This window comes from Gigantopelta aegis, chromosome 10 (assembly GCF_016097555.1).
Source record: "Gigantopelta aegis isolate Gae_Host chromosome 10, Gae_host_genome, whole genome shotgun sequence".
NCBI classification, from domain to species: Eukaryota; Metazoa; Mollusca; class Gastropoda; order Neomphalida; family Peltospiridae; genus Gigantopelta; species Gigantopelta aegis.
In genome coordinates this window covers 1,099,241-1,126,703 of record NC_054708.1, presented here as the reverse complement: position 1 = coordinate 1,126,703, position 27,463 = coordinate 1,099,241, and the positions used below count along the sequence as shown (strand labels likewise).

The window sequence follows — 27,463 nt, the reverse complement described above, 5'->3', positions numbered from 1 at the left end:
ATGGCAGGGAAAACGATAGGCTGTTCCCGTGTGTGAGGTCGAGTTGTCCTTCATGCATTAGTGAAGAAGATATGGCAGGGAAAACGATAGGCTGTTCCCATGTGTGAGGTCGAGTTGTCCTCCATGCATTAGTGAAGAAGATATGGCAGGGAAAACGATAGGCTGTTCCCGTGTGTGAGGTCGAGTTGTCCTTCATGCATTAGTGAAGAAGATATGGCAGGGAAAACGATAGGCTGTTCCCATGTGTGAGGTCGAGTTGTCCTTCATGCATTAGTGAAGAAGATATGGCAGGGAAAACGATAGGCTGTTCCCATGTGTGAGGTCCAGTAGTCCTCCATGCATTAGTAAAGAAGATATGGCAGGGAAAACGATAGGCTGTTCCCATGTGTGAGGTCGAGTTGTCCTCCATGCATTAGTGAAGAAGATATGGCAGGGAAAACGATAGGCTGTTCCCGTGTGTGAGGTCGAGTTGTCCTTCATGCATTAGTGAAGAAGATATGGCAGGGAAAACGATAGGCTGTTCCCATGTGTGAGGTCGAGTTGTCCTTCATGCATTAGTGAAGAAGATATGGCAGGGAAAATGATAGGTTGTTCCTGTGTGTGAGGTCGAGTAGTCTTTCATGCATTAGTAAAGAAGATATGGCAGGGAAATCGATAGGCTGTTCCTGTGTGCGAAGTTGAGTAGTCATACATGTATTAGTAAAATTATGTGAAATTTTTGCAATGGGATGGTTGCAGTTTGTTTTGGACCAACCACCATCCCAAGTTATAGAAACATGTCGTTTGATGGTCCTGTATACATCTGTTTGCAAGATCTGATCTGGACAAGGATTTACTGTTATGTGTAGTAGACCGTGAAAAGTAGATCACAGTGACCTAGTAATAGCATGTGACAAACCGCCATCCCAAATTGTTCATACATGTGAGGTCTGATGGTCCTGTATGCATCTGTATGCAAGATATGGTCCGGACAAGTATTTACTGTTATGTGCAGTAAACCGAGAAAAGTAGATCACAGTGACCTAGTAATAGTATGTGACAAACAGCCATCCCAAGTTGTTCCTACATGTGAGGTTTGATGGTCCTGTATGCATCTGTATGCAAGATATGGTCCGGACAAGAAAAAGTTAACAGATGGACAGACGAACAAATCCATACCATAATACGACCCATCATAGATGGGTGTATAAAAATTGGTTAAACCACAATTTGTTCCAGGGGGAGCCCTGCTTGTGTAAGTGTTCTATAGTATTGCCTATCAATGTTGTTATTATTGTTCGTTAATATTTAGGCAAAACACAACTCTCAATTTAAACTATAAAAAAAAAGAAATTTAAAATGAAATCATTACAGAATTAGAAAACTATTGCAATGTACTTACACAAATTTGAAATGAATCATTACGGAATTAGAAAACTATTACAATGTACTTATTTTTTGAGCTAGTTTGAGGTTTTGAGTCGGCGTCAGCGTAATGACAATTCTGGAAAATTAGTTATGATTTGTTTCAGAGAAACAGTTGAAATCTTTTAAAAACCTGGAATAATGCTACTGTGTTTTCCAATTTGTGAACCTACACCATAAATTTTCTGTTTTATTACCGATGCATCTGTGACAGTACAATCACTGATGTATGTCCACAAATCAGAAACCACAGTAAGGTTAATCCCTAACATTTTAAAAACATATGTCTGCCTGGAACTTTAAATTAAAAAATATGAATGCTAACGAAAACATAATGTCGTTTTCCCCCCATTTCTAATTTCTATGACAGTGACCTTTTCATGCTTCTTGGGACAGTTGTGAGATTTATGCCCACTCTCGCCACAGGTATAACATTTTCGCATATCTGCAAAATAAAAAAAACTATTATTTTAGGATTATAAATCAAGATATATTTAAAATTAAACTCATCACAAAATATAAATGTATCGAAATTTCCAATAAATATTTACAAATATACTTATTGACACTGCTGATGAATGCTAAGAGTTCTGTGAATGAGGAATTGCCAATAGACCGTAAACAATTGTTTACCTTTGATGGGTGGCTTCCGACACATATCTGCCACATGGCCTAGTTTACCACAGTTGTAGCATTTCACAGTGCGGCCTACAAGGAAACAAATCAATGTCATTATTACAAACATCAATAGGCTTGTGGTAAACAGTATAATTACAAACATTAATATGCTTATTATAAACACCACCTTACTACAAACATCAAAATGCTTATGGTAAACAGTACATTATTACACACATCAATATGCTTGTGGTAAACAGCACATTACTATAATCATCAATATGCTTTTGGTTAATAGTATATTATAAAAATTTCAAACATCAAAATACTTATGGTAAACAGTACATTATTACACACATCAATATGCTTGTGGTAAACAGCACATTACTATAATCATCAATATGCTTTTGGTTAATAATATCTTATTTCAAACATACACTATTAGTTTGATTGTTTGAAAACACCCTGTATTGCACAAAGAACAAAAGGATCAGGCACAAGTTTGCTAACTTACGAGGTTCTCTCCTATATACATACAGCATACATACGTGGCTACTGTATTACACAACGCAACATAGGTGTACAGGGTCCCATTTTTGCAGGGGTGGGGGGGCAGCCCGAGTTTTGCCCAAATTAAATGAAAATGCCTGTGTCTGGATAACATTTATTCATATTAACATTACTGCCAAATAGCTAGCTATATATATATATGTATGTATATATATCAGGGATTACGCAAGGGGGCGACGTGGGCGAAATAGTTGCCCTTTCAAACTAAACTTTGCCTAACTTTTCATCCATGACAAGGTTCTAAGTCACCTTCTTTAAAAAAAAAAATATCACAATGATTCTGGCTTTTTTCCTCATCGAAAGTATCGATACATTTCGCCTCCATTTTGTCCAAAGATCACATGACCACTTTTTGCAATCGGCCAGTAGACTTGGTTATTTTCATCAAATTATATTCATTAATAATACATTGGGGAACAAATATTTTATTGCTATTCTTCATTTGTTACGTAGTTTTATAAACACAAGGGAACTAAATAAATAAATCGCAAACAAAAATAATGTTCAATGTTGCCGACTTTTCAAGATTCATTGCTTTCAAACATAAAGGAGTCGGTTTAAAGATCATTAATAGGCCTTCTTTGTTTCTCTGCGAGCCTCGTCGGAATTTTATAATGACAATAAACAGAAATCTCCTTCTTATGCCATTCAATTAATTGATGCATAATTTGTGTCTACGACCGAGTACTACAGAGACAGCTGCCTATCACTAGCTGGTCACGTGAAAGGAGATTATGTGACCAACCATTCGAATAGCTGCAAAAAAGCATTGTTTTACCTTTGTGATTAGAGATTGACAATAAACAGTTCTTGTAAACTTATACACAAATTAAATTAATTGATATGAACATGGTAAATGACGGTACATAATTACATGTGCAGTAAAGATTACAAACCTACGTAAACAGGGGTACGAAACTAGAGGTAGTGGGCAGTAAGTCAGCATAAACAAACATCTGAACAAAACTTTTGTTAAATAATTTTACCACCTATGGCAGGAGTCCATATAAAAGATTTCGTTAAAGACAGTGTTTTATTACAAACTGAATATCGATGTATACATGTATAGTCCGTCCCATCGTCCTACCAAAATGTTTTTTGTAAATATTTTCAGTTTGGTTTGATGTAAAAAGAAAAGTGAGTGTTTAGGAAATAAAAACAAAAATACTATATTTGTGATGGGGCGGATTATGGGGGGTCCCAGGTGCACAGAACCCCCCCTCCCCGCCCCACAACTACAATGAAAGAAAGAAATGTTTTATTTAACGACGCACTCAACACATTTTATTTACGGTTATATGGCGTCAGACATATGGCTAAGGACCACACAGATTTTGAGAGGAAACCCGCTGTCGCCACTACATGGGCTACTCTTTCCAATTAGCAGCACTTCTGGTTCAAAATTATTTAATTTTAGGAGTCCTAATTAAAATATTTATTATTAGAGAACCGTCAAAATTGCGTCTAATTTTCCTCAATTTGTTTGGCTCGCCGCACATAAATTATTTATTTGGCATTTAAGTTAAATTTCCAGATTATGATTTTTTTTTTTAAACCTAAAATTGTTTTTATTGCAATTTGCAGAAGCCTTTTCCCCCTTCCCCTTCTTGTTTTGGGTACAATGCCTGGCCTAAGTCGGACATTGTGTCCACAACAAGCGTGCTTGAACATTCATTTGATATAAGCACGTTAATTTCAGACATTTGACTTGACAGTTTTTTGTGGGCATACATACATACCACGACGCCGGTCACGGCTACAATGAATGCAAGTAACTATTAAGTAGCGCTTATGTACGCATCAGTTTGAAACAGTTCACAATAAACACTGACTCACACTCACACACTCACTCACATTCACTCACACACACTCACTCACTCACTCTCACTCTCACACACACACACTCACTCACTCACTCACTCACTCTCTCACGGAAGGACTATAGATGCTTAAAATATGATTGATTATGTTTTTTCAACGTTGGCTTTGATCAAGTGGAAGTGGTACAATTGTTTGCCAAAGATTTAAATCAGACTTCTTTTTAATTCAGACTGTCTTCTTTATCAGCATGAGTTCAACCCATTACCCCCCCCCCCCCCCCCCCCATTTCTTCAATGGCTAGGGTTAGTGTTAGTGTTAGAGCCTTTGATATAGTAGGGTACAGTTCAAACTCTCCCATTTCTCCATCACCAAATTTCTCACTTCTCCTTAATGTGTCTAGAGGGAGAAGTCACTTCTCCCTGTTTTTCTAGCCTAGCTTGAACCATATATATATATATATAAATAATATATATATATATATAAATAATATATTACAATTAATTCTGCATAGTAGAATGATGGAACTACATAGTAAAAAGGTCTTAGGTTAGCACACTGTTGACTGAATATCTAATTTTTTTGCCTCATACACTTATAGAACAGAATATTTACATTACTGTACAGTCACACAGCCAATCATATACATATATTTTTTAGACTTGCCTTTTAGTTTTAAAATCCATGCAATATATAGGCACATGTATAGCCATCAAATTCCTATAATAGTAAATGTTAATAATTACCAACAATGTATTTACCAAGTTTTTACTCTTTTAAAAACTCTTCTTTTTTTAAATATTTTACTTATTTTTGCTGGTTAGGTTACCATAGCACTTTGAATGAGCACCAGCAAATGTGGTATTGGTGCCCAGTGTGTTTGTGTTCACAGGAAAACTCATCTGGCACCATCAACAATAAAACAGGATTTTTAAAAAGCACACAAAGAAAGAAAGAAATGTTTTATTTAAAGATGCACTCAACACATTTTATTTACGGTTATATGGCATCAGACATATGATTAAGGACCACACAGATATTGAGAGAGGAAACCCGCTGTCACCCCTTCATGGGCTACTCTTTTCGATTAGCAGCAAGGGATCTTTTATATGCACTATCCCACAGACAGAATAGCACATACCACGGCCTTTGATATACCAGTCTTGGTGCACTGGCTGGAACGAGAAATAGCCCAATGGGCCCACCGACAGGGATCGATCCCACACCAGCCGCGCATCGAGCGAGCACTGTACCACTGGGCTATATCTCGCCCTTAAAAGCACACAAAAACAACCCACACAAAAAAAAACCTACCTCAGAATAATAACCAATTTCTCTAGTTAATTAAATATAGAAAACAGGCCAAATGGTGACTATAATCTACTTTCTAATTAATTAAATAGAAACAACAGGCCAGAATGATATGTTATCGAATTTTTGTTTAATTAAATAACAGGCCAGAAAGATTACCAGTAAACTGTTTAAATACACAAAACAGGCCAGAATGATGACCAATCTATTTTCTGTTTAATTAAAGAGACAACAAGTCAGAATGATGACAAATCTACTTTCTGTTTAGTTAAAGAGACAAGTCAGAATGGTGACCAATCTACTTTCTGTTTAATTAAATAACAGGCCAGAATGATTACCAGTAAACTTTGTTTAAATACACACAGCAGGCCAGAATGATGACCAATCTACTTTCTGTTTAATTAAAGAGACAACAAGTCAGAATGGTGACCAATCTACTTTCTGTTTAATTAAAGAGATAAGTAAGAATGGTGACCAATCTACTTTCTGTTTAATTAAAGAGACAAGTCAGAGTGGTGACCAATCTACTTTCTGTTTAATTAAATAACAGGCCAGAATGATTACCAGTAAACTTTGTTTAAATACACACAACAGGCCAGAATGATGACCTATCTATTTTCTATTTAATTAAATAACAGGCCAGAATGATTACCAATAAACTTTGTTTAAATAGACACAACAGGCTAGAATTGTGACCAATCTACTTTCTGTTTAATTAATGAGACATGTCAGAATGGTGACCAATCTACTTTCTATTTAATTAACTAGAGACAACAGGCCAGAATGGTGACCAATCTACTTTCTTTTTAAATACAAACAACAGACCAGAACGGGGACCAATCCACTTTCGACCGGCCTCGGTGACGCAGTGGTTAAGCCATCAGACTACAGGCTGGTAGGTACAGGGTTTGCAGCCCGGTATCAGCTCCAACCCAGAGCGAGTTCTTAAGGGCTCAATGGGTAGGTGTAAGGCCAGTACACCCTCTTCTCTCTCACTAACCACTAACCAACTAATAACTAACCCACTGTCCGGGACAGATAGCCACTATAGCTAAGATGTGTGTCCAGGATAGTGTGCTTGAATCTTAATTTGATATAAGCACTAAAATAAGTTGAAATGAAATGAAATCTACTTTCTATTTAATTAAATACTGACAACAGGCCAGAAGGGTGACCAAATCCACTTTGTTTAATTAAATACAGACAACCCGCCAGAATGGTGACCAATCTACTTTCTGTTTACTTAAATATAGACCAACAGGCCAGAATGGGTATAAGTGAAAAAGATATGAAAAATTAATCTAGGACAGACCCCTAAAAAACTGAAATCTAAAATTTTCCAAAATAATTAGCTAAAACTTATTTTTGTTTACGATTGTGATGCATCTGGTTAGGATTCCATATGTAACCAGAGGCGTTCATTCAATTATATTGGGAACTAGACAGTTTTAGCAAAGTTAACTAGGAATTTATTGTGCTACATGGTCAGATTTGTAAGCAATTTAATATATGCATTCTTGTTGAAATGCTCATCATAGAAATAAAAATATTTAAAAACAGACGTCAGATATTTTTCATGTCCTTCTTTTAGCTTTGTTATGTGAATGTTTTTATTTAGAAAATCAGGCCCATGAATGTTTATTTTATGTCAATCTGAACAGCACAATTTCATAGCATGTATTGAATAACCACCATTGTTGTGGGACTGTGCCTTCTGGACTAGTACCTATGTTACATTATAAGGCACCATTTTTAAAGAACAACCCATATCAATCTTGTGGTTTAGTAATGCCTTTTGCCATAAGGGAGTTTTTATTTTCAATATTGTGACCAAAAAAATATTGTTCTTTATCTTAATTTGTGAGTGTATGATGTAGTCTACAATACTGACATTATTTTCTTTGTGAAACATTCATGATCCTGTAAAGACATAAAACAAAAGTCAAAGCAAGACAACCGTTTTGTTAATAAAACAACGGTCTTAATTGTTTAGTAGGTATTAACATCTAAGGGTTCAAACACGCTACACTAGTCTTAAATCCCAGACAACATAAATATGTATGTTCTACTAAGGATATTACCTTTAACGTATGGTGAACTGTTTCAATTGTTAAACAAAATCTTGATTATATCGCCCAACCGAAAATAAACGAAACATTGCAAGAAAGCGTGTCGCTGAAGTAACAGTGAGTACTAAAGTTTGCGAAAACAAGCCGAACCTGTGGTTCAAAGCACACAACATGCATCAATGAAATGCTGAGGTAACGAGCCATGTTTCAAACAAAACGAGAGAACATAATCAATGTTGTTAGCACAGCGTCCTAAAGCTAGCGTCGAGGTGAGTGAACAAACAATCAATCAACAAGGAAATTAATCCTCACTGTAAACAAACCAGCTCTCATGAAGTCAATTATTTGATATACTAGGACCCATTCTATGAAGCGATCTTAGCTCTAAGATCACCGTAAATGTATACCTATCTTACGCACTTAAGGTGATCTTAGGGCTATGACTGCTTTGTGGAACAGGGTCCTGATCTGGTACTTTTGTAGTCTAAGAATATGCAAGTGAAAAGACTGCCTAATTTTGTTAATTTTGTAACAACTACAATACTGAACACATGTTGGTGTCAGGCTTAAACCCCAAATCTATGCCAGTTCTTATGTTCTCTCATTAGCCAAAATACAGGTAACAACTAAGCCATCACAAGATGCAAGTAAATCATGTATGTTTAAAGTTAACATCAGTGTGTGTATGGGGTGGGTGGGGGATTGCTGGGTGTGTTCAAGCTAACTGATTTATACATAAAGGGACCATGGGAAAACCAATGATTTAACATTAAAAATTTCACATATTTTTCAATTATGTTCTTTTTAACTGCAAGTGCTGCAGTAATATAGCATGCTCATTCACACCGTATAAGCATACCTATAATATATTTATAAAGAATGCCACGCTAGCTAATTTTTAAGTAAAAAAATATAATAATTGCCATTCCGATGGCATGACAGGTTAACATATCTTCCAGCCCATGGTTATGTTGACTGACAAATATCAGTTGGACAACAGTAGTTTAACCATGCTCAAGGTTAATAAAATAAACCTAGGACACAATAAAATAAAATCTATAATTATAGATTAAGGGTTGTTTAAAATTCAATTATCTGAATATATCAAGAGTGACATGGCAAGTTTTTCCCGTAGATCCTTCATGTCACAATTAAAGACCATTCTTGAATTTCTGCAAGACATCTAAAAACTGGAAGGTATTGAAAAGTCCACAACTCCAATAAATTTCATTTGTTGAGAATTATAAGCCAATCTGTGAATAAGCTGTTAGAATGCACTGATTTCTGACTAGAATATTGTGATGACAGTAAAACAAAAGTTTATGCGTCCATGTAATAATCTGAAAGATAAGCTTTCTAGTTAGTGGTCACTCATTGCTGTCGATGAACTTGCCAAGAGTAGGCAATAAGTGAGGGTAAAGGATGAAATGTTTCTTTTTTTGGCATGCATGTTGGGTTTTTTTTTAATTTTGTAATCACTGAAATACTGAATACATATTGATATCACGCTTTTAATATAAAAAAATACTAATTTGACAAGTTATTATAATCAATGGGACTTGAAGAAACAAACTAAACCTATTAGTGTTATCCTATATAATGCAGTTTGTAATATTTATGTAAAAACTAAATTCAACAAATTCCAGACCAGGCCTATTTGTCACAATATTATATTAAACTCTTCAGAAAGGTAGTAAGAAATATTACAATGTTGAACAAGATGCACATTAGTTTGAGATAATTGCAAATAAACAGATTAAATTTATAATTTATGTTCAATTAAAAAAAAAAAAAAAAAGTTGCACTTGTAATTTTAGGAATAGATAACTACAAAACTGGACTGATCAAGTAATAAAAGATATTAACTGATTAATTATGATTTGTACCTCAATAACATAAAAACATGTGTAAACATTTTCTTAAAAGAGCAGTTTAGAAAATTATTTATTGAAAGAAACATCAGTAGAACCTGGCATAAATTAACATTAAATAAGTTGAGCAAATTTATCCCATTTGTATTGTTATTTAACCAGTAACATAATAAACACAGCATTGTTATAGTAACAACCCAATGGCGTTTGACTCAAGAACTCAAATAAACATTTTACTATTATTGTATTGCTGTTCTTCAAATTAAGGAATGGGGATTTTTCAAATAAATTTGACCCAACTTCTTACTGCCTTCAACTGCAGTATTGTTTCATACACATCTGTGTGGTAATTCAGTCGTCGGTTGGGCTGATTCAAACAGCAACAAAATAACATTGCTTGCCATGACCTACCATTGAGCTGGTCTAGTAAGGGAGTTGAGCGAACGTTCAGTGGTGTTACCTGGATAAGGTCGCTGATCGAGTCGACTCCGCCCAACACTCATTCTTCGTCCACCTGATGCGTCGTGCTGGGGCCGGCCGCGTCGTGGAACTTTCCGACTCCCTCGCAGGGGCGACTGAAACCATTCAAATTTCAACAGTGCAGAAACAAGTGATAAAGCAGCGGCCCTCGTATCATGGCACACTGGCAGGATCAAACACGGTGGAAGGTCTCGTCTTCAGACGCTGAATACCAGCACCAGTCAGCTGTAACGTAGATCCCCTCCCAGTCTCATGACCGGCACATTTACCTGTTTATTCTGATGTAGAATCCCAGCACCAGTCAGCTGTAACGCAGAGCATCAAGAGCCCCTCCCAGCTCTTATTTACTTGTTTATTCTGTCATTTACAGAATCAGGCTATTATACATTGTAAACCCACCAGCCTTGATTCTTCATCTATAGGCAACCCAATCTCCTGCTGGATGTGTGGCAATCTACGGCCACAGTATCTGTGCAGGTCTATGTATTCACCAACTCAGCTGTCCATTCTCTCTCTCCCCATTTTAACACTCGTCCGTGCTCATGCTAGCCGCTCTCAACATATCAGTGTCCTACATCAACACAACCACCTTCCCTGCAGTTCACGTCTCAGACGCATCTTCAAAACAGCTACTGCCACAACTATAGGCAATGGATTTGTTATCAATCCACAAAACTTCTTTAGTCAGTGTCGACCATGCTCGCACTAACAATTTTGATACTTATTTCAGATCCTTACTTTAATGTCAAAGTTGTGCTCTTATTTAAAAGCTAACCGTATAATTTGGAAAAACTGAATTAAGATAAACCTGAAATTTATTTCGGGATAAGCTTTTTTAGATGGACTGTCACTTCTTAATATCATCAAACAAAAACTGTTGTTAATTTTTGTTACCTTTTATTTTAAATTGAAATTTAAAATGGTCTAAATAAAAGGAGTCTGCTTTTAACCACAATTCATGATTCAAGTAATATGTTTCGTATTTTCTCAAATGACTGAAGACAATAACATTGTATGCCTGACGTACAATCCACCTACCTGCAGAACCAAACAATGACTTACCTGAGAAGTACTTTACAATACTTTATAATGGATGAATTTTCAGATCACACACACACATACAAACTCTACTCTACAAATATTTACACAATTTGAATTTAAAATGATTCTCCACCAAATATTGAAAAGACTAGCAGCTAAGCTAAAAAAAAACAAAAAAAAAATTGAAATAAAATCACATGTATATTGCCAATCATATGTTTAGTAAGTTAACTCATCCATAGATTAGAGCAGTGATTAATAACATGTTTATGGCATTTTATCCTGCAACCACTGCTTCTATCGACTGATTATGATGACTAATTAAAGCAAAGTCATAAACGTATACTATTTGAAGTCATGCTGGTGACTTAACGTCACATGCATAGCTACATTACAAAATCACTAATTTGACCTCTAGGTTATCGTATAATGTAGCTGAAATAGCAGAAATAATAGCTTTTCCTCTTAATTTTTATAGACTGCAGGATAAAAATAATAATTAGTTAATGACATAGTATACTGCTTGATCCTGTTCACAGGATGAAGTTGATATGCTACATCATTAACTAGTTATTCTGTACTATATCTAACTGTTCTTTCACACAAACATGCTGATAAAATAAAGTAAAAAGGACAATTTCACCATCTGTAAATAAATAGCACAAAAGATGAATTAGAACTGCTCTGACACATCCAACTCATTTCACTTTGTTTGACAAGATTACTGTCACTTCATACAGGGACTACTGCAATCGGAACAAAGCTCATTGTGCAAAATAAGTACATGTTAGGTACATTGTAACATTGGTAGAGGCACTGATTTTCCGTTTCAGATTTTTCCCTTTTCCGTTTCATAATGTTACAAATTCTGGGGTTTTCCGTTTCAGTATTAAACAAATTCTGTTTTTGTTTCACACAGACTTCGGACATTTTTGGTTTTCTTTACGATATGATCGAGAAAATAATTACAAACGATCACACTATAAACCACTTCCCTTATATAATTTATTTTGAACAAAGCCTGGCATACAATATGCAATTACTGCATTCCTTTGTGAGATCGGAAATATGGCAATGCTGCAAATGTTAAAAATTAATAAGCAAACATAACATAATATATCTTTCACTTGAGTAAATATCGGACAATTTTAGCTCACAATGTTCGGTTTTTCCCGTTAAATCGCTGGGAATAAGCGAAGAAATCACGACTGGTAAAATGTCTAGATACTCTACATCAAACATTTGGCATAACATACAAAGGTACTAGTGTCATAGCGTAGCACAGGCAGATGTCGGTGTCTATAGTTTCTAGTTCGAAAAATAAATTTTAATTAATCAAATGCGCTATTTAAAGTTAAATAATGTTTTGGAAAAAAATCGGGAATTCCGTTTCAGATAGGCATTTCCTCGATTCAGCGATTGCGGAAAATCAGTGCCTCTACATTGGACATTAGCAGGGTGAATTTTGCTCTTTTGATAATTAAGTAGCCTTCAGTAATTAATTACCCTTGCACAGATCAATAACTGTGTAGATTAGAAGTTCATGCTGCTTGGCTATTTTTTTTTTTTTAATATTTTACAGTGGTAACATCTTCAAGTGGTATAGCAGGCCCTAATCTAGAATTGAAAAAGTAGAAGTGACTTCTCCCTTCCCAAAAGAAAGGGGAAAAGTTTGATAAAAATAGGCCAAGTGAACATTTATCGGTACATTTTGTAACGTTTTGCTAGTTTCTGCATTCAATCAGAAAACGTCAGAATTTTACACATGGTTCTAATCGTAATATTTTGATATAAAATACCATTTCCGGTAATAAAGTTTAAACAAAACAGTTATAAGTTTCATTAACAATGTGTTATTATTAAGTTGTTGATAATATGCCGTTATGCTAAAATTTAGTATTAATTAGTATTTTCTGGCATTCCTGAAATGAATGTGGCTGAGGATTAACAATGCTTGACTGTTCACAGCACACTGCGCATCACTTTGAGAAACAATAGCCCAGTTACAGGTGTATCTGAAGAATGTCAACATTACATGTCATCTCTTTACAGCAGAAACTGGCATCAGTATTAACATTTGTTGGTTGATTTTGATAATAAATTGATCAAGGTAAAACATTATTTCATCAAATCAATCGGTCATTACAATGTGCAGAAACCATTTCTTGTTAATAGGCAGGTTCGCGACAAGGTGCCAAGTGAGCTATGACAATAAACAAGTCAGGATTTTGATGTCTGCTGTATGATTTTTTTTTGAAATAGGATTAGGTACAAAATATTACAGCGACTTGAGTCGACTCTCGGCGAAGAAAACGCTAATTACACTAGTAAGATTAGGGCCTGGTATAGTCATTTATACAAACATCAAAGAAAGCTAGGTCCACATTTTACAGGGTGGGGGTGTGCAAGCCATCTAAATGAATTTGAATCTACCATAATCCTGAAATGAATGGAATGGGGTTTTTGTGTTATGGAGGTGATGCACCATCCCACAGACAGGACAGCAAACACCAAGGCCTTTGTTATACCAGTTGTGGAGCACTGGCTGGAAAAAGAATTAGCCCAATGGGGATCGACCCTAGACCATCACATGAGTACTTTACCATTGGCCTACATCCTCCATTCCACCGAAAATAATTAAATCAAAAATAAGTATGTTAATAATTTTCAATTATTAGAGCTTACAACTGAAATGTTTACAATGTAAAACAGTGTATATTACTGTTGTGTATAGATGTTTGTGTGAAAATAATTACTTTGTAACCTACCCGAGAGTCTGTTCGCCTCCTCTTGCCATCCAGATCAAAACTTCCACTCTGACGCTTTCCCAGCAGGTCTTCCTCCCGACTCCGACTGCGCAGTCCACCCGTCCTCATGTCAGACCCACTCAGTCCAATGCCAGACATGCCCATGAGGCCGACCTCCGCAATCAGGTCACTCTGACGTTTGAGCAGGTCACTTGCAGCCGCCAGCTGACTCTCGCGCAGAGACAGCTGATCATGGATCGAAAGCGGATCGTTGTACAGGCTGTCGTTACCTAGCAACGAGCGTCGGCCACCAAGTAGGTCACTTGAGGAAATGTTTTGACGCGACCTGTTGTAAAGGAATTGAACAAAACACACCATCAAATCAAGCCTCTGAAACATGCGGTGGTGATAGTTGTCAGTCACACATTAATTTTTCTATAACCCAGTTTTCATGTGCACTATACATTAGTACTGTGCAGACCTTTAGGTCTCACTAATTTAGGTGCACCAGTGCATTCTGAGAAATATTTACGTTAAAAGTACCTGTAAAATCTTTGACATAATCAATAAATAGTTAATATGCAAACTTTTGAATTCTCAGAGAACTCAAAATCATATTTAAAAGCCAGCAGAAGAATGACAAATCAAGTATTGCACATGTAATCATAGTTATTAATTAAATTTCCCCACAATTTCAACTTTGGGTGAGACACACATCATTTAATCCTAAAATAGCAGCAAACAGTATGATGAGTATCACAATCTCATTAAAAAGTAACTGTGCAATGTCTAGTACTAAAGCATTAATCAGTTATGAAAATCGTCCTAAATATTGACAATATACAACAACTAATCAATATTAGTGAACAAGGAACGAGTTTTCAAAAGCATATAATACGGTTAACACTAGAGAAGTAACAATATGGCGATACAGTATCGTATTCCGATATATGAGGGCCATGATAAGAAACATTGATTCAGGACAGCTGATACAATACAATACATTCATGTTTTAATACCGTTTGGTAAAATAGTTGAAGAAATTTACAAACTTATGAACACGCACAGTAGAGCAATGAAAACGTAATTTCGACATTCAGTTGCTGGAATTCCCCACCATTTGAGGTGTCTATTAATAGTCCTTGATGTTGATATTGTCATGTACACCATAGGTTTATTTTCAACTGCACTGAACAAGCATGTTATGTTAATTTTTCTCAAGATTTCCCATTTGTATTTCGAAACATTTTAATTTCAGTTTATTGTCAGGTAATACAGCTTGTGTCATGTCTTAAATTTGTATTGTATTGGGATATGTATTGTATCTCGACTTTCCATATAGTTACAGCTCTAGTCAACACCATAAAAATAGTAACATCCCGACTGGAATTTTTTTTATCCTTCATAATTAAATACTCAGCAAATTAAAGATGTGGCAAAAAAAATAATAATAATAAAAATGACTTAGTGTAAACTATATCACCTAACCCGTATAAGGTAGTTACAGGTTAGTTGTAAACACGACTCGACAATGAGAAACTTACACATGCTTAAAAATTTTCTTTCTGTTTATTAGAATAACCTAAAATTATATAACAAAAACATATAGCAATTAGCAACAACAGTGCTTTGTTTTCTCTCTTCAGTTATGAGCCTTACCTGAAATCGTCATCCACCATCCTCCTGCGGTCACCCGAGTCGTAGGACATCCTGGTGTTAACATCCGACCTGTATCTGTTCGTTGATGAGAAATTGGTGTTTTTATTCTGAAATCCACCGTAGTTTCTCCCTCCGCCCCATCTTCTCGAGTTGTTCATCATGTTCCTATTTCGATTCGCCATACTTTTCTGAAAGAGGAATGTACAGAGAAATAAGTTTTTAAAGTCTTAATGTACGTGTACTAGGGCTTGAAATGGCAGCCTGCGAAAAGCAGTCCATTTGTTTAGATAAAGCAGGTGAAATAGAAAGTCACCTGCTAAAACCACAAAGAAATTACAGTTCCTTTTTAATTTTAAAAAACAAACTGAGTATGATTATCTCATCTGGCATTTAGCTCAAGATTTTGTTATATTTCAATGCCACAATGTTCACATTTCAGAGGTCCTAGTTTTTCTAACACTATCCCAAACCACATGCAGTCTGATCTCAAACAGTCCATATTTTTTCTTAGCAGGACATTTTTCTGTTGGACTGCTATCTTGAACAGGCTGTCATCCTATTTGGAGCCCTGTACATACATATCAGGTTAAGCTCATATTTTTGTAGTTAACACCTGCGGTATCCACCATAACGTTTGTTAATAGTCAGTTTTCCAAGTAAATAAGTCTGTCTGTGCTAAAAAGTGAAAATTTGCTCAAGCAGAAAAAATAACATATAACAATTTACAAAGCAGTTTCTCATGTTAACAAAAAGTTATCACTTCACCCCAATCCATGGTCAACTCGCCATGGGCAATGAACTGTAAGTAACTTTATTCTAATGTAATATAAAAAAAAAATCATTTATTTATTTAGTTTTTGTTTAATTTTTTGCATTGAATCAGCAACTCCGCATCAGCCATGCCAGAATTCCAAACCATTGAAATAAACGGTTCCGAATGATGTTAAAATACACAACAATACATGCACCGCATTGCCAACAGACAACTTTGGAGTTCCGAGACATTCCGGAAACTGGTTATTGTGAAAATGAAACAATCCAAAAACATAAGAAGTATAAGCAGCTAGTTAAGAGTCGGTGAAATGCAATCAATTTCACCAATACACTGAAATGCTGTATCAGCTAAAAAGATGTTGATAACTTACGTGTTCTTATTGATGTTTTTGGCACTAAATAAATAAATACACTACATACATATATTATATAACAACCTCTCTATATATATATAGAGAGAGAGGTTATTACCAGAGTATTTTTCGGTATCGTCAATACATATTAGGAATAAAAATTGTATTATGCGAACCTCTGGCAACCATAATACATTATTTTTATTTCTAATATATGATAATGACAATGCCGAAACACACGAGGGTAATATCCTCTTTATCATATAATCTCATACTTAATACAATGTGTTTTTGTAAACTGAACAAGCAACTTTAATTCCAGTCTGCCATTACTAGATATTCCAATAATGTAAGAATATGTGGAGCAGTGTCTTTTTTAATGGAAATGATGTCAAACTCGAATGACATCATTTTGGATGTACTTACATCAAAATAAACAAGTGCTTAATGTTTTTGTTTTCTGAACGCTCATTGTAAAATTGCTATTGAAATGTTTTTATTTGATGACTACAGGGGTTTCCCTAGAGCGATAAGCCGACACGGCCCGTGCTCCCTTAGCCAGCCAAGTAAGCGCCTTCATGTCTGGTAAGCGCCTTAACTGCAGGACCGTGTCGACTTAATTTGTAACATGTATACAAAACAATGGAGCTGTGATCCGTAACTTCATTTTCTATCTTCTGATGTGAACAAACGGTTACATAATCTATTCGACACCACAAACATAATAATACCACATATTCAATTAGCATAATAGCGATCTCGCGACCGGTAACGAGAAACGGTGTTAACCAGAATACAGCGTATGCCTTATGATGTTTGCTAATTTTAATAATCAAGGTTATTAATTTTAACGCATGCATTCGACATGTATGACAGCAATGTGACGGCAATTCAATGTCTGGAAGATATGTAACTTGCTATTTTAATTTTGTAAAGTCTTTGAACCGAAGTAATAAAAACAAACCGACAATGCATGTCAATTTGAATACACATGCCAGTTCAGGGCCGAACGACATGTCGGCTATCCCAAGGGCTGAGTTCAGCCAGACCGAGCGGAAACAAAACGTTCGCTACACTGTTTTAAGCGCTTCACGTTAAACCAAATGGACACGACGGACACCAATCAAGTAGTTCGCGAACGTTAGGAAAAACGTTCGTTGGCTGAACTGAGGAAAGCTCTCGGCGTAATATACGTCACGCTTCAGAGTCAACTGACACCCACGTGTCAAGAGATATCGTTGCGGACATGAACAATACGATTACACAGGAGTAAATCTTGATGTAAATGTGTAGAAAAACAATAGTTGTTTGCATCAATGAATACCTAACTGCAGTTTCGTTATTTCCTTTGTCTTTGTTAATTTTGTACCTATGGTCGAGAGCACGCACTGAGATCGCGATCGCGGGAAATGTGCGTGCAGTATTTATACAAATTGCAGTTAAACGTACACTGAATTAGTTTACAATAATCATATTTGTTAGATAATGCTAGATATATATTTGTTAAACTGTGAGATGACATTTAATAAGTTAGCTGGATCTTTTTTAAAAAGTAAAATTTAATTTTATTAACATTTTGGGGGGTTTTTGGTAGTTTTTTTTTATAAATGGAATATACTGTGAAGTCAGCATTCTTAGCTTAGGTATTTTACAAGCAGAAATCACAACAAGCATTTAACACGACGCTGAAATCAACAACAACAACATGAGGCAAATTATGAAGTTGTTGGGGGTGGGGAATTGATGGGTTTTTTAGAAAAAAGTCCCCCCCCCCCCCTCCCACACAAAAACCCCAACATGATTTGATGGATTGAAGACAAACACTTAACTGTTTTCAACTCACTACCCCACTTCTTTTGGCTTGATTTTTGTGTTATAATGATGCTAAATATGTAAGCGCCTTAAAAAAATCCTGGGGAAAGGCCTGGACTATGAATGCATACATCAATTATGGAGTGTTACCCTAGTACGTTTGCTTAAATTCAATAAACCTAGTGTTGTGACCTCAATTAATTTAAAGGGCGGGACGTAGCCCAGTCGTAAAGCCTTCGCTTGATGCACGGTCAGTCTGGGATTGATCCCTGTCAGTGGGCCCATTGGGCTATTTCTCGCTCCATCCAGTGCACCACGACTGGTACATAAAAGGCTGTGGTATGTGCTATCCTGTCTGTGGGATGGTGCATATAAAAGATCCCTTGCTGCTAACTGAAAAGAGTAGCCCATGAAGTGGAGACAGCAGGTTTCCTTTCTTAATATATGTGTGGTCCTTAACCATATGTCTGACACCGCATAAATGTAAATAAAATGTGTTGAGTGCATAAGGGCTAATGTCTGTTTAGCTCTCTCACAGTCAGAGTACTGGGGCTAACATTCACATTGTGGTAGGACTTTCCTTTGGCACGGTCAGTATAAAAAAACATTATAAATACTTATAATAAATCAGGGTTGGAGTTAGGGTTAGTGACAGTGCCAAAGGAAAGTCCTTCCATAAATGGTTTTAAAGTATTCTTTTAAAGGAATTCCATCATCACAGCAAGACAGAATAAAACATTACCATTCGTCATATTCTAAATAGTGAACGCAGAAAAGTGTAGGCCTACGCGGTCGCTAATATTACTAGTAATAATATCAACAAATGTAAAATTTAAGCATAATGAAAAAAAAATTATGGACGTAGCCTGAATACATTATCTTATAATGCACAACAAAATTACTAACTAAATTCAGAGCCGGAACTATGATGAAACTAAAAGTTAAAGTTTAACAACACGTAGACAATAACCTCAGTTAAGCCGCAGCGCCGTCTTTTGGGTCCATTAAACTACCGATGTTGACAGAAAAATATGCAAAGGAACTATTTTTCATTTCATTTCATTTCAACTTATTTTTATGCTTATATCCAATTAAGGTTCAAGCACGCTGCAGGACCGTAGCTAGCAGGGGGGCAAGCAGGGTGCCCCCCACCCCGAAAAATTTCGAAAAGCATTATAGAAACTTAAAGAAAAGGAGTTTTAGACTATTAACTACTCAGTTGCCCCCCCCCCCCCCCCCGAAACAAAAAATCCTAGCTACGGCCCTGCGCTGTCCTGTGCATATACCTATCTAGGCTGTCTGTCCAGGACAGTGGGTTAGTTGGGAGAGAGAAGAGAGTGTAGTGGTCTTATACCTACCTATTGAGTAGTATTGAGGTATAAGTATTGATGAAGAAGAATGCTAGGCTATTGCATAACCATTGTAACCATTGCAAGATGTTATATTTTGTTGGGTACCCAACCATGTTGACATTAAGGGCAATAAAAAGTCATTCAGTCTTGATTGATATCAGAGTGTATCTACATTTAATTACTACCAATGTGCTCGTTTGACTATTATTCAATAGTAGGCCTAGATATAATCCTATGATTTAACGAATTGCGATCTCTATCCGTGTCATATTATTTTGTTTGTTAAAGGACCACAATACGTGACAACTCAATTATACTGTTCATATGAATATATATATATATATATGGAAATAAATTATTGATTGATAACACCCGTATATATGGGTAGAGCAACACACACACGCACACACACACACGCACACGCACACGCACACACACACACACATACACATACACACACTGGTGATTATCAGACAAGATTCTCATGATTTGTAACTAAATAGTAACATACTAAATAAAGTTGGGTTTTTTACTAATGCAAAATCACCATGTCACCATGTATATCGTCAGGAGTAGTGTGGACAAGAACATCCCTGGTGTGGACGTACGACAGTGGCGGTGGTGTGAAGAAACTAAATCCGTGAAGCCATAGAGGAAAGGAAAATTCCTTTCTCTACCACAATGGAAGAAACTGAAAGGCTGTTTCAGTTATGTGTGACATTGTATCAAAGCTGAAATCGATTGTGCCCTATGCCATGCAAGACGACCATCAAAACCAGATGGTATTTCTTCAGTGTAACTTCTGCAACACGAGCGAGTGTCATCAGTGGTAACAGACATTGTTGGCTATAAAAAGTGGTTTGTGATATAAACGTCATTTGTTTTATGACTGTCATAGAGAGTAGACGTGTTTTATGATTCTAACATTTTTGTTTTTTGTTGCACTCTATTTGGAACGAAGAAAATGTGTTCTACGATGCTGAAGATGAAGACCAATTGACAGAAAGAAAGAAATGTTTTATTTAACGGCGCACTCAACACATTTTATTTACGGTTATATGGCGTCAGACATATGGTCAAGGACCACACAGATTTTTAGAGGAAACCCGCTGTAGCCACATAGGCTACTTTTTACGAATTGACAGATGCAGCTCGTGAGTATGCCACAAATTCTGCCCATGAGGATGACTGGTATTCGAGACGTTATTTGTTCTGTTATTGTCCCAAAACAAGAAATTTCTATGCCCGGATGCTGACGTATGCTCGGTGGCCCATCCAGATGAGTAAAAAACCAAAGGAACTAGCCAAGGCCGGTTTCTGTTACACGGGAGACCACGATGCCATCACTTGTTACTGTTGTGGACTTTGCGTCTTCCGATGGAAGAAGACAGACGACCCAGTGATGGAACATTACAGACTCTCTCCAAGATGTCCCTATGTGAACAACGTATTTAGACATTAAATGTTTTAGACACGTGTGAGACACTTGAATGTTTTTGTATTAACTATGTTTGGTAATATATTTTGTGTGCTATTTTTTCATGTTGTATGTTGTAAATAAATACAAGTTATATGTATCCGACATAGACAAGTGGACGTCCGGGCTCCCGGCTGCAAATAGGCTGACCGCATTTGGCTCGACGGTTCATCGTCGGTGTACTACGGTTCAAACTGATAGTTAAGGGGTTATAGCTAAAACGGAACCGTGCCAAAACGGCACCAAGCGAAAACGGAACCAAATTGGACAAAACGGAACCTACGTTGGCTAAAACGGCACCGACATTTATGGCTAAAACGGAACCTACGATGGCTAAAACGGCACCATAATTGAATTTTATTTGAAGAATAGTAAATAAGACAAAAAAACCCAATAAAACAACTTAAAATGTTTTTATCTTGTTAACTTTGTTGTTAGTGTGTTATCGGCTATTGGACGTCAAACATATGGTCATTCTGACACAGTTTTTAGAGAAAACCCGCTGTTGCCACATATGCAACTCTTTTATGATAGGCAGCAAGAAATCTTTCATTTGCGATTCCCACAGGTAGGATAGCACAAACCATGGCCTTTGTTGAACCTACGTCATAGGTCAGATGCGAGTTAAATCGACTGGATCAGTGTTTTTTCCCCAAGCGTTTTACAAAAAGTCGCTTTATTAATAATTGGGGTGGTATTTTAGTTTTTTTATGGTTAATAATGTAATCTTAAAGTATTTTTTTTTATATACTGTGTATTAATAATGTGCCATGATTGTGGACCTTTAATACACATCGTGATAGTTTGCAACTCTCCTCGGTAAATAAATATACCGGAAGTGAAAAGATCTGAAACGGAGACGCTGAATAATTTTCTGTTTGATTTTGCGATTTATGCATTTGTATTTTGTTAACTTCATATTATAATATTGTACTCTTTCAAAGAGTTATTATATTATCAGTAAACCTGCTTTATTTTTCAACGTAAGCTTTCTAAAAATTATTTTAAATATCTAGATTATTGTGTCTTTTGGACGACCGGTCCGATTAATTACCGCAATAAACATCCAAAATACATCGTAGAAAACTCCAGTCGTGTCCTGTATACTGTTGCTTCAGGAGATTTGGTGTTGGCGTTATTTATTAACCTTTAGAAATGTTTTATGGATAATTAAAGTTTAATTGTTTATAACATTTATTTTGAATGATTTGCCATATATACCATCGACGTCCCAAACTGTTCACCTAACGACAAAAACACGAATAGATACTTACGGAATTACTAGTTTACATTTTTGAGCTACAATACGTGAAACAAAATAAATTGCAGCCAAGTAACGTAAAAAATCAACAATGTGGACGTAAAACAAATCCATTCTGATAAATAAAAGTGAAACGCCCTCCGGTAACCAGGAAAGGGTGCAACGTTTCTATTGTCCGAACCAAATTGTTAACAACTACAAAAAATTACTCTCCTACCTTTAATTGCCGTTAGATTTCCTCCAAAGTTTGTCCAGACACAAATCGCAAAAAATCCACTACAAATATACAGATTCCACACACGAGACTGCAACGATGTCGCCGATATTGTCTTTGTCGAGAATGCATAGGGAAAAATACATGCAGTTTTCTGCCGTCTGCCATGTTACTTGTTTATGGAATACTCTTCAAGAGGGGTGAAAGCCTCCAAATAATGTGACACAATTAATACGAAATTGATGATCTCTAGTGGTATCATTAAAATAATAATAATAATAAAAAAAATAATAATAATGTGACGTCATCACGTTTGCTTTTATATCATAACATGTTATGACGTTGTTAGATTAAGTCCTATCCTTTCACCCCTCTTGAAGAATATTCCATAAAAAGTCAAAATGGCAGCTGATACAAAATTACATGCTTTTTTCCCTATGCGCTCTCAGCGAAGTCGATATAGGTGACATGGTTATCATCTGGTATGTGGAATCTGTGTCATTGTAATGGTTTTTTCAAGATTTGTGTCTGGACAAACTTTGGAGAAAATCTAACGGCAATTAAAGGTAGGAGAGTAATTTTTCGTAGTTGTTAACAATTTGGTTCGGACAATAACTGCGTTCAGGCGCATGTGTTTGCAAAAAGTATCGTGCTGCGCATGTGCGGTTCATCATTTTCTATTTTTAAGGAAACTGCATGAAAAAATATATGTTTCTTAATTATGCACAGTTACCGAACACTTAATTTTTTAAAAGGAAAAATTCAATTTGTCAAGCGTTATGGTCCGGTCCGCGTTTTATCAACACACATAACTCAATGTGAATACTGAAAGGCATTATGTTCATACCTGCGAATAGTTTGTAAAATATAAAATTTTTAATGAATTGATTCTAAATTAATAAAACTTATATACTCGAAATTATTTACAACTGTTATGAATGGATTATGAATACTATTCATTACAATAGAGATACAAAAATGTAGCATACCTTTTGCAGATCGAATACAATAATTGAAAACAAATTCTAACAACGGGTCTTAAAAATCGTCAAAACTAAATTCTTTGGCCTTGTTGATCTGGCACGTGTGAGATCATGTGACACGCACCGAATGTTAATTCATCTTTCTCCATTTTAAGTCAATTTCTACGAGTCATGTGGACCCGATATCGGTAATTTTAAGGAATAAACAAAAACGACTTAGTAAAATTAATGGTTTTAGGGGTTTGTAAAGTTTTGTATTTAGATACTTACTTTTCTCAACTTTATTGTTTATAAAAATGTTCCTGAACTGTGAAGAAAAATCTCATAAATGAACGACATGCCGATGACAACAAATCGGATGTTGATTGCGTGAATCGTACACGAGAAAACAAAGTGAACGGAATTGGAAGCATAACGCAGTTAGGGACGTTGATGATACCATCGATGTCCCAAACTGCGTTCACCTAACGACAAAAACACGAATACAGTATTTACGGAAATAGTATTCTACATTTTTCAGCTAAGATACGTGAAACAAAACAGATTGCAATCAATTAACGTAAAAAAATCAACAATGTGGATGTAAAACAAATCCATTCTAGTAAACAAAAGTGAAACACCCTCCGGTAAACAGGAAAGAGTTCAACGTTTCTAACTGCGTTCTGGCGCATGCGTTTACAAAAAGTATCGTAACACGCATGTGCGGTTCGTCATTTTTTATTTTTAAGGCCTATACATGAAAAAATATATGTATCTTAACTATGCACAGTTGACGAACACTCGGTTTAATATTTTTTTTAAAGGAAAAATTCAATTTGTCAAGCGTTCTGGTCCGGTCCGTGCTTTATCAACACACATCGCTAAAACTTGATGTCGATACTGATAGGCATTACATTTATACCAGTGAATAGTTTGTAAAATATAATTTTTTTCATTAATTGATTCATAATTAACACAATTTATACACTCAAAATTATTTACAAATTCTAACAACATGGGTCTTAAGAATCGTAAAAATTAAATGCTTTGGCCTTGTTGAACTGGCACGTGTGAGGTCATGTGGCACGCACCGAATGTTAATTCATCTTTCTCCATTTTAAATCAATTTCTACAAGTCATGTGGACCCGATATCGGTAATTTTAAGGAATAAACAAAAACGACTTGATAAAATTAATGTTTTAGGGGTTTGTAAAGTTTTGTGTTTAGATACTTACTTGTCTGAACTTTATTGTTTATGAAAATGTTCCTGAACTGTGAAGAAAAACCTCATAAATGAACAACATGCCAATGACAACATATCAGATGTTGATTGCGCGAACTGTTCACGAGAAAACAAAATGAACAGAATTTGAAGCATAACACAGTTAGGGATGTTGACAATATATGCCGTCAATGTCCCTAACTGCGTTATGCATCCAGTCCGAAGGGACGTAGAATGTGTGATTCTTCTACATCCAAATCTTGTTATATACCCTGTATGTAGCTGGTATTCAAAACTTGTGGCACCATGTTTCAAACATTTCTCAAACGAAATAGTGCAACAAATGGACCCACAAACCAAGAATTTGTCTAACCTACCGTGCGCACTAAATGAGTAAATCCTGATTGAAGTACTTGTGTCATTATTAACAAAATAAATCTTCCAACGACAACCGTCGAAAGCCCCCTGCCACTTTAAATATGCTACATAGAGGGAAGCAACTCATTTGCATGTTAAGAAAAGTATTGACATAATGTGCCCAGTGTGCTATTATACTTCCAACTGCGTTCGGTTTTCTCGTGCAGTGCGCGGTTCGTGCAATCAACATCCAATTTGTTGGCTGCTTGTTCATTTGTGAGGTTTTTCTTACAGTTCATGAACATTTTCATTAACAAAGTTCAGACAAGTAAGTATCTCAATACAAAACTTTACAAACCCAAAACTATTAATTTTACGAAGTCGTTTTTGTTTATTCCTTAAAATTACCGATATCGGGTCCAGTGGACTCGTAGAAATTGAGTTGAAATGGATGAAGATGAAGTAACATTCGGTCCGTGTCACATGACCTCATATGTGCCAGATCAAGGCTAAATCATTTAATTTCAATGATTTTTAAGCCCCCTATTGTTAGAATTTGTCTTCAAAGTTCAATTTGAAATTCAATCTGCAAAAGGTATGCTTCACTTTTGTACCTCTACTGTAGTGAATAGTACTGATAATCCATTTGTAACAATTGTAAATAATTTTGAGTGTTTAAATTGTTTTAATTACAAAACAGTTCATTTGAAAATTTATATTTTACAATCTATTCACTGGTATGAACGTAATGCATATCTGTCTTTGACATCAACTTTTGGCGATGGGTGTTGTTAAAACACGGACCGGACCACATTGCTTGATAAACTGAATTTATCCTTTAAAAAAAATATGTAACCGTTTTCGTCAACTGTACATATTTCAGAAATGGCCTTAAAAATGGAAAATGATGAACCGCACATGCACGGTACGATACTTTTTGCAAATAAATGTGCCTGAATGCAGTTAGAAACGTTTCACTCCTTGTTTCCTGGAGAGTGCTTCACTTTTTTTTTTACTGGAATGTATTTGTTTTATGTCCACATTGTTGATTTGTTTTACATTAACTATTTGCAATCTATTTTGTTTCACGTATTGTAACTGAAAAATGGAGAATAATAATAGTATTTCCGTAAATATCATATTTGTGTTTTTGTTGTTAGGTGAACGCAGTTTAGGACGTCGATGGTATAGTTGGTCTTTTAAGTAGGCTCTCACCCTGTTGGTTTTTTGCTCTGTCCATATAGGGGTGTGATGCAAATAGATTCTTATATTCTTATATTATATTGCCACCGTATAGGCCCAATATATGTAACCTCATGTCTAATCCTTTCGCCATATGTTTTATACTTTCCATAAAAGAGTTCCAAGATTTAAAAATGAAATTTGATCAAGAGTTGCCATGGGAGTCCCTCCATCATGCTTCATTTAAAATGTTTTGGGTGATACAATAGTGAGGTTTGGTATCTCGAATGAATGTAATTGTCATTTATAATCCATATTTAAAGAAATAAATTCCTGTAAATCTGTGGCTGTATACCTTTAAATATGTTCAGATGTGATTATGTTTGACAACTGTTAGTCATTCTTTGCACCCTTGTTTTGGCTTCATACACAATAAATATAGCATATCTTACCGTAATTTCACTTGAAATCCACATTTCGTAAAAGGTACAATTTGTTAATCACAAGATTTTCTTCAAATACATCCAGGTGCATTAGTAATGTTAAAACAAAAAAACTTTAATAGCAATTTTGCTTTGGAATTTTTCCAGCATTGTTAAAATGGAAATGTCATGAACCCAGTTTATTTTAAGGATATGCAAAGTGATGTCATAGGAATACTGACATCATTCAAATTTATTCAAAATTAGCTATATTATTACAATGCTTCGCCACATTAAAATAAAACTGGTCTACTAACCTTGACCCCTGTGAAATTTCTATAACATTAAACAGTATTTTTTATTTTTCATAATTCTGGACAAAATATTAATTTTAAGTTTTAAAGGATGAAAGAAATAAAAAGTACCTTTTGTCAAATATACCATATCAAAAAATTACCGTTGTACATATTTTATTTGTTGTGTACG

General features: G+C 35.6%; 2 protein-coding genes across 2 annotated transcripts in view; one reads left to right on the top strand and one right to left on the bottom strand.

Moving 5' to 3' along the window:
• LOC121383189 (glutamic acid-rich protein-like) overlaps window positions 1–19,512 on the bottom strand; it is a 30,650-nt gene extending 11,138 nt beyond the window's left edge. The window contains exons 1-6 of the mRNA XM_041513044.1: window positions 19,498–19,512; window positions 15,589–15,776; window positions 13,951–14,275; window positions 10,122–10,236; window positions 2,038–2,112; window positions 1,779–1,849 (exon numbers count right to left, since the gene is read on the bottom strand). Of these exons, the coding sequence (XP_041368978.1) occupies window positions 1,779–1,849; window positions 2,038–2,112; window positions 10,122–10,236; window positions 13,951–14,275; window positions 15,589–15,770 (768 nt within the window). The 5' untranslated portion in view covers window positions 15,771–15,776; window positions 19,498–19,512. The remainder of the gene's footprint in view (window positions 1–1,778; window positions 1,850–2,037; window positions 2,113–10,121; window positions 10,237–13,950; window positions 14,276–15,588; window positions 15,777–19,497) is intronic.
• Window positions 19,513–22,203: 2,691 nt separating this feature from the next.
• The window catches only part of LOC121384462, a 36,319-nt gene continuing 31,059 nt past the window's right edge, over window positions 22,204–27,463 (top strand). The window contains exon 1 of the mRNA XM_041514864.1: window positions 22,204–22,339. The gene's annotated coding sequence lies outside the window, so the exon portion shown is untranslated. The remainder of the gene's footprint in view (window positions 22,340–27,463) is intronic.